Consider the following 13,593-nt stretch of genomic DNA (forward strand, 5'->3'; position numbering starts at 1 on the left):
CATTTTAATGAGGGAAATAAGTGTTTGACCCCTCTGCAAAACATGACTTAGTACTTGGTGGCAAACCCCTTGTTGGCAATCACAGAGGTCAGACGTTTCTTGTAGTTGGCTACCAGGTTTGCACACATCTCAGGAGGGATTTTGTCCCACTCCTCTTTGCAGATCTTCTCCAAGTCATTAAGGTTTTGAGGCTGATGTTTGGCATTAAGGTCTGGAGACTGGCTAGGCCACCCCAGGACCTTAATGTGCTTCTTCTTGAGCCACTCCTTTATTGCCTTGGCCGTGTGTTTTGGGTCATTGTCATGCTGGAATACCCATCCACAACCCATTTTCAATGCCCTGGCTGAGGGAAGGAGGTTCTTACCCAAGATTTGACGGTACATGGCCCCGTCCATCGTCCCTTTGATGCGGGGAAGTTGTCCTGTCCCCTTAGCAGAAAAACACCCCCAAAGCATAATGTTTCCACCTCCATGTTTGACGGTGGGGATGGTGTTCTTGGAGTCATAGGCAGCATTCCTCCTCCTCCAAACACAGCGAGTTGAGTTGATGCCAAAGAGCTCCATTTTGGTCTCATTTTCACCCAGTTGTCCTCTGAATCATTCAGATGTTCATTGGCAAACTCTCAGACGGGCATGTATATGTGCTTTCTTGAGCAGGGGGACCTTGTGGGCACTGCAGGATTTCAGTCCTTCACGGCGTAGTGTGTTACCAATTGTTTTCTTGGTGACTATGGTCCCAGCTGCCTTGAGATCATTGACAAGATCCTCCTGTGTAGTTCTGGGCTGATTCCTCACCGTTCTCATGATCATTGCAACTCCATGAGGTGAGATCTTGCATGCAGCCCCAGGCCGAGGGAGATTGACAGTTCTTTTGTGTTTCTTCCATTTGCGAATAATCGCACCAACTGTTGTCACCTTCTCACCAAGCTGCTTGGCAATGGTCTTGTAGCCCATTCCAGCCTTGTGTAGGTCTACAATCTTGTCCCTGACATCCTTGGAGAGCTCTTTGGTCTTGGCCATGGTGGAGAGTTTGGAATCTGATTGATTGATTGCTTCTGTGGACAGGTGTCTTTTATACAGGGAACAAGCTGAGATTAGGAGCACTCCCTTTAAGAGTGTGCTCCTAGTCTCAGCTAGGAGAGGGGGTCAAATATGTATTTCCCTCATTAAAATGCAAATCAATTTGTAACATTTTTGACATGCGTTTTTCTGGATTTTTTTGTTATTCTGTCTCTCACTGTTCAAATAAACCTACCATTAAAATTATAGACTGATCATTTCTTTGTCAGTGGGCAAACGTACAAAATCAGCAGGGGATCAAATACTTTTTTTCCCTCACTGTATATAACATACAATGAGTTGAGTTTAATGAGCCAACACCACCACCACCATTCCTCTCCTCCCGTTGATGGGGAGGCAAGCCCACATCAGCATGGGACTCACAGCTTCCCCAACCTCACCACCTCATTCCTTTTGTCCAAAAGAAGAGACACTGCCTGCTCATTGGCAGATTCGTGCCCTGAGTGGATAACTGTCCAACCCTCATGGTGACTGGGGCCAGAACCGGTCGACCAGACCTCCTGAAATACCAGAGCTCCAGGCGGAACTGGTCCAGCTCCCGAGAGAGGAGTAGGCAGCCTCTCCTCCGCAGTGACCGTTCGGACATTCCATGTGGCCACTCGCAGTGTTGTCCTGCTGTTTCTGGAGCAACCAATGGGCAGGCGATGAGGTTAGTCTCCTGGGTTTGGCCAGGAGAGATCACAAGCGCCTGTCCGACCAGGACCTCCGGCACGAGCTTATTTTTCTCTTTACAATGCCGTCTTTCATTGATGTTGGGAGGGGGTCACCAACCCCCTCACACCCATCCAGAGCCCACGCTTTGGGACACTGCGGTGGATGTGAGCGCACTGACGGTAGCAGCCCATTAGCAACAGCTGATTAGGAACAGCCGATTGGCAACGATCGATTAGCAACGGTCGATTAGCAATAGCTATTCACAAGAATTGATTAGCAACAGATGGGGGAATGATGCCAGCCCCAGATCAGCTAGACAAGACTAGGCTACTGTGGGTATGAGTGGGGGTCCTTGATGGATTTTATTGCCACCACTGTCTGACTGTGACTGTCACTGTCCCACTGTGACAGTAGAAAGTTCAGCTCCACGGCAAATCCTGGTGTCAAGGACATAGGCCCGCATCCGATGTTCCGTTACTTACTAGTCCAGCAGATGTTCTTGCTTGGCCTCGGCGTGCATCCACGATGTGGTGTGGATGCGCCAATGCTGGAACAGCGTCTTGGTGTTTACAAGCCCATGGGCTGCACAGAAGTCTACCAGCCTCCTGCCGTTGTTATTGAGCTAACCTGGCCCATGGCTTCCAATCACTCCAGCCCAGGTGTCTGTGTCATGACCCAAAAAGCCACTGCGAGTGTCCACGTGCAATACTCGAATGCCCACTGTGAAGGAGGAGAGGCTGCCACTCCTCTGTCAGAAGCTGACCTGGTACTGCCTGGATCTCTGCGGCATTCAGAAGATCCAGTGGACAGGTTCTGGCTCCAGTCACCATGAGGGGTGGACAGTCATCTACTCAGGACAAGAGACTGCCAAACAACAGGGAGTGGCTCTTCTTCTGAACTAAAGAATGAAGGGGGTGTTGTGGGAGTGTGGTAGTGAGGTGTGGGAATCTGTGAGTCCCAGGCTAACGTGGGCTAGCTTCCCCATCCACATGAAAGGCGGTGATGGTGGTTGGTTACACCCCCACCAAAATTGAACATCAGTGGAGGGATGCAGACAAGGCCAATGAGTCAGATGCCTTCTATTACCTCCTGTCACAGCTGTTAGCTAAAGTGGCCCTTGGGATAGAATCATCCTGTTGGCTGACTTTAATGCCCATAGTGGGCCATGATGCAAACACTTGGGCTGGACTGACTGGAGGGCATGGGCCGGATCAGCTGAATAAGTACAGTATGTACAGTATGTACTTATTGTTGAACTTCTTTCGCACCGTACGTAGCCAACTGTGCTGCTAGTCGGAGGTGCAGGGGAACGAAGACAAACAGTCACAGTCAGACAGTCACAGTCAGACAGTGACAGTGGGACAGTCACAGTCAGACAGTCACAGTCACAGTGGGACAGTCACAGTCACAGTCAGACAATCACAGTCAGACAGTGACAGTGGGACAGTCACAGTCACAGTCGCACACAGTGGGACAGTCACAGTCAGACAGTGACAGTCACAGTCACACAGTCAGACAGTGGGACAGTCACAGTGGGACAGTCACAGTCAGTCACAGTGAGACAGTCACAGTCAGACAGTCACAGTCAGACAGTCAGTCACAGTCACACAGTCAGACAGTGGGACAGTCACAGTCAGTCACAGTCAGACAGTCACAGTCAGACAGTCACAGTCAGACAGTCAGTCACAGTCACACAGTCAGACAGTGGGACAGTCACAGTCAGTCACAGTGAGACAGTCACAGTCAGACAGTCACAGTCAGACAGTCAGTCACAGTCACACAGTCAGACAGTGGGACAGTCACAGTCAGTCACAGTCAGACAGTCACAGTCAGACAGTCACAGTCAGACAGTCAGTCACAGTCACACAGTCAGACAGTCAGACAGTGGGACAGTCACAGTCGCACACAGTCAGACAGTCACAGTCACAGTGGGACAATCACAGTCACAGTCAGACAGTCACAGTCAGACAGTGACAGTGGGACAGTGACAGTCAGACAGTGACAGTCACAGTGGGACAGTGACAGTCACAGTCAGACAGTGACAGTCACAGTGGGACAGTCACAGTCACAGTCAGACAGTCACAGTGACAGTGGGACACAGTGGGACAGTGACAGTGAGGCTGTGGTAGAGTCCCGGAAGGAGTGGCACGGGTTACCAGCGGAGATCCCGACGAGGGGGGACAGTGACAGTCACAGTGGGACAGTCACAGTCAGACAGTCATAGTGACAGTGGGACACAGTGGGACAGTGACAGCGAGGCTGTGGTAGAGTCCCAGAAGGAGTGGCACGGGTTACCAGCGGAGATCCCGACGAGGGGGCACAGTGACAGTCACAGTGGGACAGTCACAGTCAGACAGTCACAGTCACAGTGGGACAGTGACAGTCACAGTCAGACAGTCACAGTGACAGTGGGACACAGTGGGACAGTGACAGCGAGGCTGTGGTAGAGTCCCAGAAGGAGTGGCACGGGTTACCAGCGGAGATCCCGACGAGGGGGGACAGTGACAGTCACAGTGGGACAGTCACAGTCAGACAGTCACAGTGACAGTGGGACACAGTGGGACAGTGACAGCGAGGCTGTGGTAGAGTCCCGGAAGGAGTGGCACGGGTTACCAGCGGAGATCCCGACGAGGGGGGACAGTGACAGTCACAGTGGGACAGTCACACAGTCAGACAGTGACAGTCACAGTCAGACAGTCACACAGTCAGACAGTGGGACAGTCACAGTCGCACACAGTGGGACAGTCACAGTCAGACAGTCACAGTCAAAGTCAGTCACACAGTAAGACAGTGGGACAGTCACAGTCACACAGTCAGACAGTGGGACAGTCACAGTCAGAGTCAGAGTCACAGTTGCACACAGTGGGACAGTGACAGCGAGGCTGTGGTAGAGTCCCAGAAGGAGTGGCACGGGTTACCAGCGGAGATCCCGACGAGGGGGGACAGTGACAGTCACAGTGGGACAGTCACAGTCAGACAGTCACAGTGACAGTGGGACACAGTGGGACAGTGACAGCGAGGCTGTGGTAGAGTCCCAGAAGGAGTGGCACGGGTTACCAGCGGAGATCCCGACGAGGGGGGACAGTGACAGTCACAGTGGGACAGTCACAGTCAGACAGTCACAGTGACAGTGGGACACAGTGGGACAGTGACAGCGAGGCTGTGGTAGAGTCCCAGAAGGAGTGGCACGGGTTACCAGCGGAGATCCCGACGAGGGTGACGACGAGCCAGCCCGACCACGCGTCAAAAACACTCCTCACAAAGTTCCACACCGACTCACGCCTCCTGCTTGTGATCTACACACACACAGAGACACACACAGACACAACAACAACAACAACAACCGCCATTCACCACTAAGTGGCGGTGACGTCACCACGACGCTTGTGCCAGGCTATGTGCACCCTGAGGCCACGTGAAGCGTCGAACGCCCGCTGGCAGGGGGTCACGGGGCAGACCCAGGTGCCACGGGTCCACTGACTGAGATGACTGGCTGATGCACCACCTGTGCCCCCTACTGTGCCAACCTGCTGTGCTTTAGCCACCCGGCGCTCCGCTCGTTGTTGTGAGCGTCGCTCCTCCGCCCTCCGTTGTTGTTGGAGGGCGACTGCCTCCAACTGCCCAGTAGCGTCCTTCACGAGCCTCCTCCACAGAGGCCGATCTTGACACCGCTGGTACCGGTCATCGGCAAGTCCACTCAGCGCCACGTCCTCCTGTACCACATCACTCCATCTCTTCTCTAGCCCGTGCCGTGCCCGTTTAGTCCCCTCAATCCGGCCGAACAAAAGCTGTTTCGGCATGCGGTGGCTGGGCATGCGGGCTACATGACCCAGCCAACGCAGCCTTGCCTGCCGGAGGAGCTCACCGATGGGACCTTGCCCAGATCTTTCAAGGATTTGTGAGCTCCTCACACAATCCAGCCTGATTAAACCCAGGATGGATCGTAGGCAGGCCAGCCTAAATGTTTCCAACCGGCGAAGATGCTCCATTAAGGGGGTCCACGTTTCGCAAGCGTAGAGAAGGGAGGGAATGACCGTGGCCGAGAAGACCTGAAGCTTAGTGCGGAGCGACAGACCAGGTAGCTTCCACACAGCGTTATGCAACCGATGAAAAGATATTGCCGCTCGACTGATTCGGAGTGAGACCTCTGCTGTTAAACTGGAGCCAGTCATAAGCACACTGCCCAGGCATGGGAAACTCTCCACTCTCTCCACAACTGCCCCATCACCGATTGGGAGTTGTGGGGGTGGAGTGTCCGATGGTACAAAATACCCAGGCAGGTGCTTAGTTTTGGTGGGGCTGATGGTAAGGCCCCATCTCTTAGTGGCACGCTTCAGTCTCAGCAGCAGCGTCTCCAACTCCTCTGAATGAGCAGCTATTACCAAATCATTGGCATACATAACGTGGTTGAGCAATAGGGAGCCATCCCTTGACCGCACCCGGGCATCGAACAGCCTACCATTATATCTGTACCATATGGAGATTCCCCCGGTACAGCTAATGAAGGCTTCACGAACTACGTGGTCAAAATAGATGTTAAATAATGTGGGAGCCAGAGGACATCCCTGTCGCACCCCAAGGTGTACAGGGAATGGCTCTGACTCCCGGCCACGTAGTTTTACCCGGGCCCGCTCACCATCATGAAGGTCCTTAATGATCGTGAGCAGAGGGTCAGATACTCCAAAAGCACGAAGAACAACCCAGAGCCCAGGCCTATTGATGGTATCATAGGCCTTGACCAGGTCAATAAAGCAGAGATGTAGGTCTTGCTGGAATTCCCTACACCTCTGCTGTAGCAGACAGACAGAAAATATGGCATCTGTGCAGGACCGCCATTTCCTGAAACCGCATTGGGGCTCCGCAAGCCTCTCCTCAGCGTGCCTGGCAAGGCGATGTTGAATAATCCTTGCCAGGACCTTTCCCAGCACACTGAGGAGTGAGATGCCCCTGTAGTTGTTACAGTCTGTGCGGTCTCCCTTCTTAAAGAGGGGGACCACCAGAGTCTCACACACAGAGAAACACACACAGAGACAGTCACACACACACACAGATACCAACAACCGCCATTCGCCACTAACTGGCGGTGACGTCACCACGACGCTTGTGCCAGGCACACACACAGACACACACACACAGAGTCACACACAGAGTCACACAGAGACACACACACAGAGTCACACACACAGAGTTACACACACAGAGTTACAAACACAGAGTTACACACACACAAAGCTCTCCCGTATAGCCTTAACAGACTGTTGGGGCAAGTGCTGTTTAGTAGCGAGTACCAGCACCTATGAAGGCTGGCACTGTGGCACATGAGGGGGTGGGTGGCCAGCACCACGCCCGACCGCCTTTGTCTCCCCAGTGGTGATGTTTTCACACCACATCAGGTACTCATTTAAGGCTAGGACCGGTTTAGATAATCGTCACTGGTGTTCATGTGAGCGGGAATCGAACTCGGTTCACCAGGTTCGTAGCCAAGTGCTAACCACTACACTACTGCTCCCCACTCACACACACAGCACACATGTCACACACACACAGCACACACGTCACACACACACAGCACACACACAGCACACACACAGCACACACAGCACACATGTCACACACACAGTACACACGTCACACACACACACACAGCACACATGTCACACACACACAGCACACACACAGCACACACACAGCACACATGTCCCACACACACAGCACACATGTCACACACACAGCACACATGTCACACACACAGCACACACACATGTCACACACACAGTACACATGTCACACACACAGCACACACGTCACACACACAGCACACACACAGCACACACACAGCACACATGTCACACACACAGCACACACGTCACACACACACAGCACACACACACAGCACACACAGCACACACACAGCACACACAGCACACACGTCACACACACAGCACACACGTCACACACACATAGCACACATGTCACACACACACAGCACACACGTCACACACACAGCACACACACAGCACACATGTCCCACACACACAGCACACATGTCACACACACAGCACACACACAGCACACACACAGCACACATGTCCCACACACACAGCACACGTGTCACACACATGTCACACATGTCACACACACAGCACACACACAGCACAATTGTCACAGCACACATGTCACACACACACAGCACACATGTTACACACACAGCACACACACAGCACACACAGCACAATTGTCACAGCACACACGTCACACACACACAGCACACACGTCACACACACAGCACACACACAGCACACACACAGCACACGTCACACACACACACAGCACACATGTCACACACAGCACACACACAGCACAATTGTCACACACGCACACGATTCTCTGTCATAGATTGTGAGTGATGGTGGATTGCGAGCGAGTGACACATTGCAAGCAAGGAGGGGTGGCATTGCGAGTGAGCGAGTGAGAGCGACGGATTGCAAGCAAGTGAAAGGAGATTTCAAATGAGTGTAAGAGATTGCCAGCGAGCTGGGAGGGGAGATTGCGAGCGGGTGATCGCGAGCGGGTGATTGCGAGCGGGTGATTGCAAGGCTGCTGCTGCTGCTGCTGCTTGTTGTTCACCTTGCGATGGCGCTCGCGGTCGCGCGACTTCTCACGAACCCAGTCGATGGTGTTGAAGTCGGCGTAAGTCCCCACGCCCGGGATCGCCTCCTCCAGGAGGCCCGCGGGGCCCGCACCGAAGCCTGACACGCACGGGCCTAGGGGAGACACGCAGAGACACCACACAGAGAAACACGGTGAGTCACAGAGACACGCGGTGAGACGCGTCCTTGAAGCCTGACACGCACGGGCCTAGGGGAGACACGCAGAGACACCACACAGAGACACACGGTGAGTCACAGAGACACGCGGTGAGACGCGTCCTTGAAGCCTGACACGCACGGGCCTAGGGGAGACACGCAGAGACACCACACAGAGACACACGGTGAGTCACAGAGACACGCGGTGAGACGCGTCCTTGAAGCCTGACACGCACGGGCCTAGGGGAGACACGCAGAGACACCACACAGAGAAACACGGTGAGTCACAGAGACACGCGGTGAGACGCGTCCTTGAAGCCTGACACGCACGGGCCTAGGGGAGACACGCAGAGACACCACACAGAGAAACACGGTGAGTCACAGAGACACGCGGTGAGACGCGTCCTTGAAGCCTGACACGCACGGGCCTGGCAGAGACACGCAGAGACACCATACAGAGACACGCACATAGACACGCGGAGACACGCGGTGACACACAAGACACACGCACCGAAGCCTGACACGCACGGGCCTAGGGGAGACTCGCAGAGACACCACACAGAGAAACACGGTGAGTCACAGAGACACGCGGTGAGACGCGTCCTTGAAACCTGACACGCACGGGCCTGGCATAGACACGCAGAGACACCATACAGAGACACGCACATAGACATGCGGAGACACGCAGAGACACGCGGTGACACACAAGACACACGCACTGAAGCCTGACACGCACGGGCCTGGCAGAGACACGCGCGAAGACATGCAAAGAAAGCACACAGAGTCGCGGAGACACGTGGAGACATGCGGCGAGACAAGTGGAGACACACAGTGGCACACGGAGATACACGGTGAGCCACGCGGTGAGACACCACCCATTACCTCTATCACTACTCCAATCACTACCATTCTCACCCAACCACTCACCCACCCACCCTCTCACCCACACAAACACCAACTCATCCACCCACTCACCGACCCCCCACCCACCACACGCGCTCACCGTTGGTGATCCCTCCATCGATGATCTCCTCATCGTCGTCGTCGTTGTTCGTGGTACTGAAGGAGACCACGGCCCCCGCCACGTCAATCAGCTCCTCGTCGCTGCTCAGCTGTCTCACCACCCTCTCCTCGTCCACCACCTCATCACGACCACCCACACGGCCACTCATCGCCGCTGCTCACCACCTCGCCATTCACCTGCAGCAGCAGCAGAGTGGGAGACACCATCAACACTGAGACACCATCACCACTGAGACACCATCAACACTGAGACACCATCACCACTGAGACACCATCACCACTGAGACACCATCACCACTGAGACACCATCAACACTGAGACACCATCACCACTGAGACACCACCATCACCACTGAGACACCACCATCACCACTGAGACACCACCATCACCACTGAGACACCACCATCACCACTGAGACATCACCATCACCACTGAGACACCACCATCACCACTGAGACACCACCATCACCACTGAGACATCATCACCACTGAGACACCATCACCAGAGACACTATCACCAGAGACACCACCACCATCACTGAGACACCATCACCACTGAGACACCATCACCACTGAGACACCATCACCACTGAGACACCATCACCACTGAGACACCATCACTACTGTGACACCACCATCACTGTGACACCATCACCACTGAGACATCACCACTATCAGCACAGAGACGCCACCACCATCACCACTTAATCACCACCATCACCACTGTGACACCATCACCACTGAGACATGACCATCACTGTGACACCATCACCACTGAGACATCACCATCACTGTGACACCATCACCACTGAGACATCATCATCACTGTGACACCATCACCACTGAGACACCACCATCACCACTGAGACACCACCACCACCACTGAGACACCATCACCAGAGACACCACCATGACCAGAAACACCACCATCACCACTGAGACACCACCACCACTTAGACACCATCACCACTGAGACACCATCACTACTGAGACACCATCACCACTGAGACACCATCATCACTGAGACACCATCACCACTGAGACACCACCATCACAACTGAGACACCATCACCACTGAGACACCATCATCACCACTTCATCACCATCACCACTGAGACACCACCATCACCACTGAGACACCATCATCACCACTTGATCACCATCACCACTGAGACACCACCATCACTGAGACACCACCATCACTGAGACACCACCATCACCACTGAGACACCATCATCACTGAGACACCATCACCACTGAGACACCACCATCACCACTGAGACACCACCATCACCACTGAGACACCATCATCACTGAGACACCATCACCACTGAGACACCACCATCACCACTGAGACACCACCATCACCACTGAGACACCATCATCACTGAGACATCATCACCACTGAGACACCACCATCACCACTGAGACACCATCACCACTTAATCACCATCACCACTTCATCACCATCACTACTGAGACACCATCATCACCACTTCATCACCATCACCACTGAGACACCACCATCACTGAGACACCACCATCACCACTTCATCACCATCAGCAGAGAGACGCCACCACCATCACCACTTAATCACCACCATCACCACTGTGACACCATCACCACTGAGACATCACCATCACTGTGACACCATCACCACTGAGACACCATCACCACTGAGACACCATCACCACTGAGACACCGTCACCACTGAGACACCATCACCACTGAGACACCATCATCACTGTGACACCATCACCACTGAGACACCATCATCACCACTGAGACACCACCATCACCAATGAGACACCATCACCACTGAGACACCATCATCACTGTGACACCATCACCACTGAGACACCATCACTTAGACACCATCACCACTGAGACACCATCACCACTGAGACACCATCACGAGAGACACCACCATGACCAGAGACACCACCACCACTTAGACACCATCACCACTGAGACACCACCATCACCACTGAGACACCATCACCACTGAGACACCATCACCACTGAGACACCATCACTACTGAGACACCATCACCACTGAGACACCATCATCACTGAGACACCACCACTTCATCACCATCACCACTGAGACACCATCACCACTGAGACACCACCATCACAACTGAGACACCATCACCACTGAGACACCACCATCACAACTGAGACATCATCACCACTTCATCACCATCACCACTGAGACACCACCATCACCATTGAGACACCACCATCACCACTGAGACACCATCACCACTGAGGCACCATCATCACTGAGACACCATCATCACCACTTCATCACCATCACCACTGAGACACCATCATCACTGAGACACCATCACCACTGAGACAGCATCACCACTTAATCACCACTGAGACACCACCATCACCACTGAGACACCACCATCACCACTTAATCACCATCACCACTTCATCACCATCACTACTGAGACACCATCATCACCACTTCATCACCATCACCACTGAGACACCACCATCACCACTGAGACACCACCATCACCACTGAGACACCATCATCACTGAGACACCATCATCACCACTTCATCACCATCACCACTGAGACACCACCATCACTGAGACACCACCATGACCAGAGACACCACCACCACTTAGACACCATCACCACTGAGACACCATCACCACTGAGACACCACCATCACCACTGAGACACCATCACCACTTAATCACCATCACCACTGAGACACCACCATCACCACTGAGACACCATCACCACTGAGACACCATCACCACTGAGACACCACCATCACCACTGAGACACCACCATCACCACTTCATCACCACTTCATCACCATCACTACTTAGACACCATCATCACCACTTCATCACCATCACCACTGAGACACCACCATCACTAAGACACCACCATCACCACTTCATCACCATCACCACTGAGACACCACCATCACCACTTCATCACCATCACTACTGAGACACCATCATCACCACTTCATCACCATCACCACTGAGACACCACCATCACTGAGACACCACCATCACCACTTCATCACCATCACCACTGAGACACCACCATCACTGAGACACCACCATCACCACTTCATCACCATCACCACTGAGACACCACCATCATCACCTGGTCACGACCACCCACACGGCCACCCATCGCCGCTGCTCACCACTCCACCATGTCTGAAGCAGCATCACAGTGACACCATCACCAACATTATTGAGACACCATCAGCATCACCACTGAGACATCATCACTGAGACACCATCACACACACACACTGCACTGTCACGGTCTGCTGTGTTAGTACCTGGCCGTGGTGTTGCTGATGGTGCTGATGGTTCTGGTGATGATGTTGATGGTAGTGATGTTGGTGGTGATGATGTTGATGGTAGTTATGTTGGTGGTGGTGATGATGTTGATGGTAGTGATGTTGATGGTAGTGATGTTGGAGGAGGTGGTGGTGATGGTATTGGTGATAGTGCTGTTGGTGTTACCGATTGCGTTCCCTCTTCCTCCTATCGCGGGTCACGTGACTTCCCCCGGCACGGCCCCACGTGACTCCTCGTGATCCGATTCCTCTTCTTTCGTATTCTCCTCATTCGATTCCTCAGCACGGGTTTTCTCTTCAATCGATTCCCGTTTTTTAATTCCTCTTTAATCGATTTCTCTTCATCCGGCTCCTCTTTAATATATTCCTCACAATTCGACCCCTATTATATTGATTCCTGTCATTTGATTCCCCTTCATACGACTCCTCTCCAATAGGATCGCATTCATTCGACTCCTCTATCGACTGCTGCCTTCATATTGATTTAGATTAAAGAAATCGAATTGAAGTCACGTGAGGGGGGGGGCTCGCGAGCTCCGCGTTAATTATTCATGAGCGGTCTCGTGACCACCCCCCCCCCCCTTAAGTCAGAGCTCGCTCCTGATTGGATCTCTCGCGGTGGGGGGGGGCTTCATCGGGGAGCGGGCAGCGTTCGGAAACTCCACTTTGCTGCGCAGAAG

General features: G+C 53.3%; 1 protein-coding gene across 2 annotated transcripts in view; it reads right to left on the minus strand.

Moving 5' to 3' along the window:
- LOC116957515 (H(+)/Cl(-) exchange transporter 4) overlaps positions 1 to 13,350 on the minus strand; it is a 34,084-nt gene extending 20,734 nt beyond the window's left edge. The window contains exons 1-4 of one of the 2 annotated variants that reach the window (XM_032979720.2): positions 13,080 to 13,350; positions 9,543 to 9,739; positions 8,361 to 8,497; positions 4,930 to 5,029 (exon numbers count right to left, since the gene is read on the minus strand). In XM_032979720.2, coding sequence (XP_032835611.2) covers positions 4,930 to 5,029; positions 8,361 to 8,497; positions 9,543 to 9,711 — 406 coding nt within the window. In that variant the 5' untranslated portion in view covers positions 9,712 to 9,739; positions 13,080 to 13,350. Of the gene's footprint in view, positions 1 to 4,929; positions 5,030 to 8,360; positions 8,498 to 9,542; positions 9,740 to 12,892 lie in introns of both variants that reach the window. The other variant, XM_032979719.2, reaches the window with a different exon arrangement.
- Positions 13,351 to 13,593: the final 243 nt, after the last annotated feature.

Source organism: Petromyzon marinus, chromosome 76, assembly GCF_048934315.1.
Source record: "Petromyzon marinus isolate PM22_M1 ecotype Great Lakes invasive population chromosome 76, UKy_Petmar_22M1.pri1.0, whole genome shotgun sequence".
NCBI classification, from domain to species: domain Eukaryota; kingdom Metazoa; phylum Chordata; class Hyperoartia; order Petromyzontiformes; family Petromyzontidae; genus Petromyzon; species Petromyzon marinus.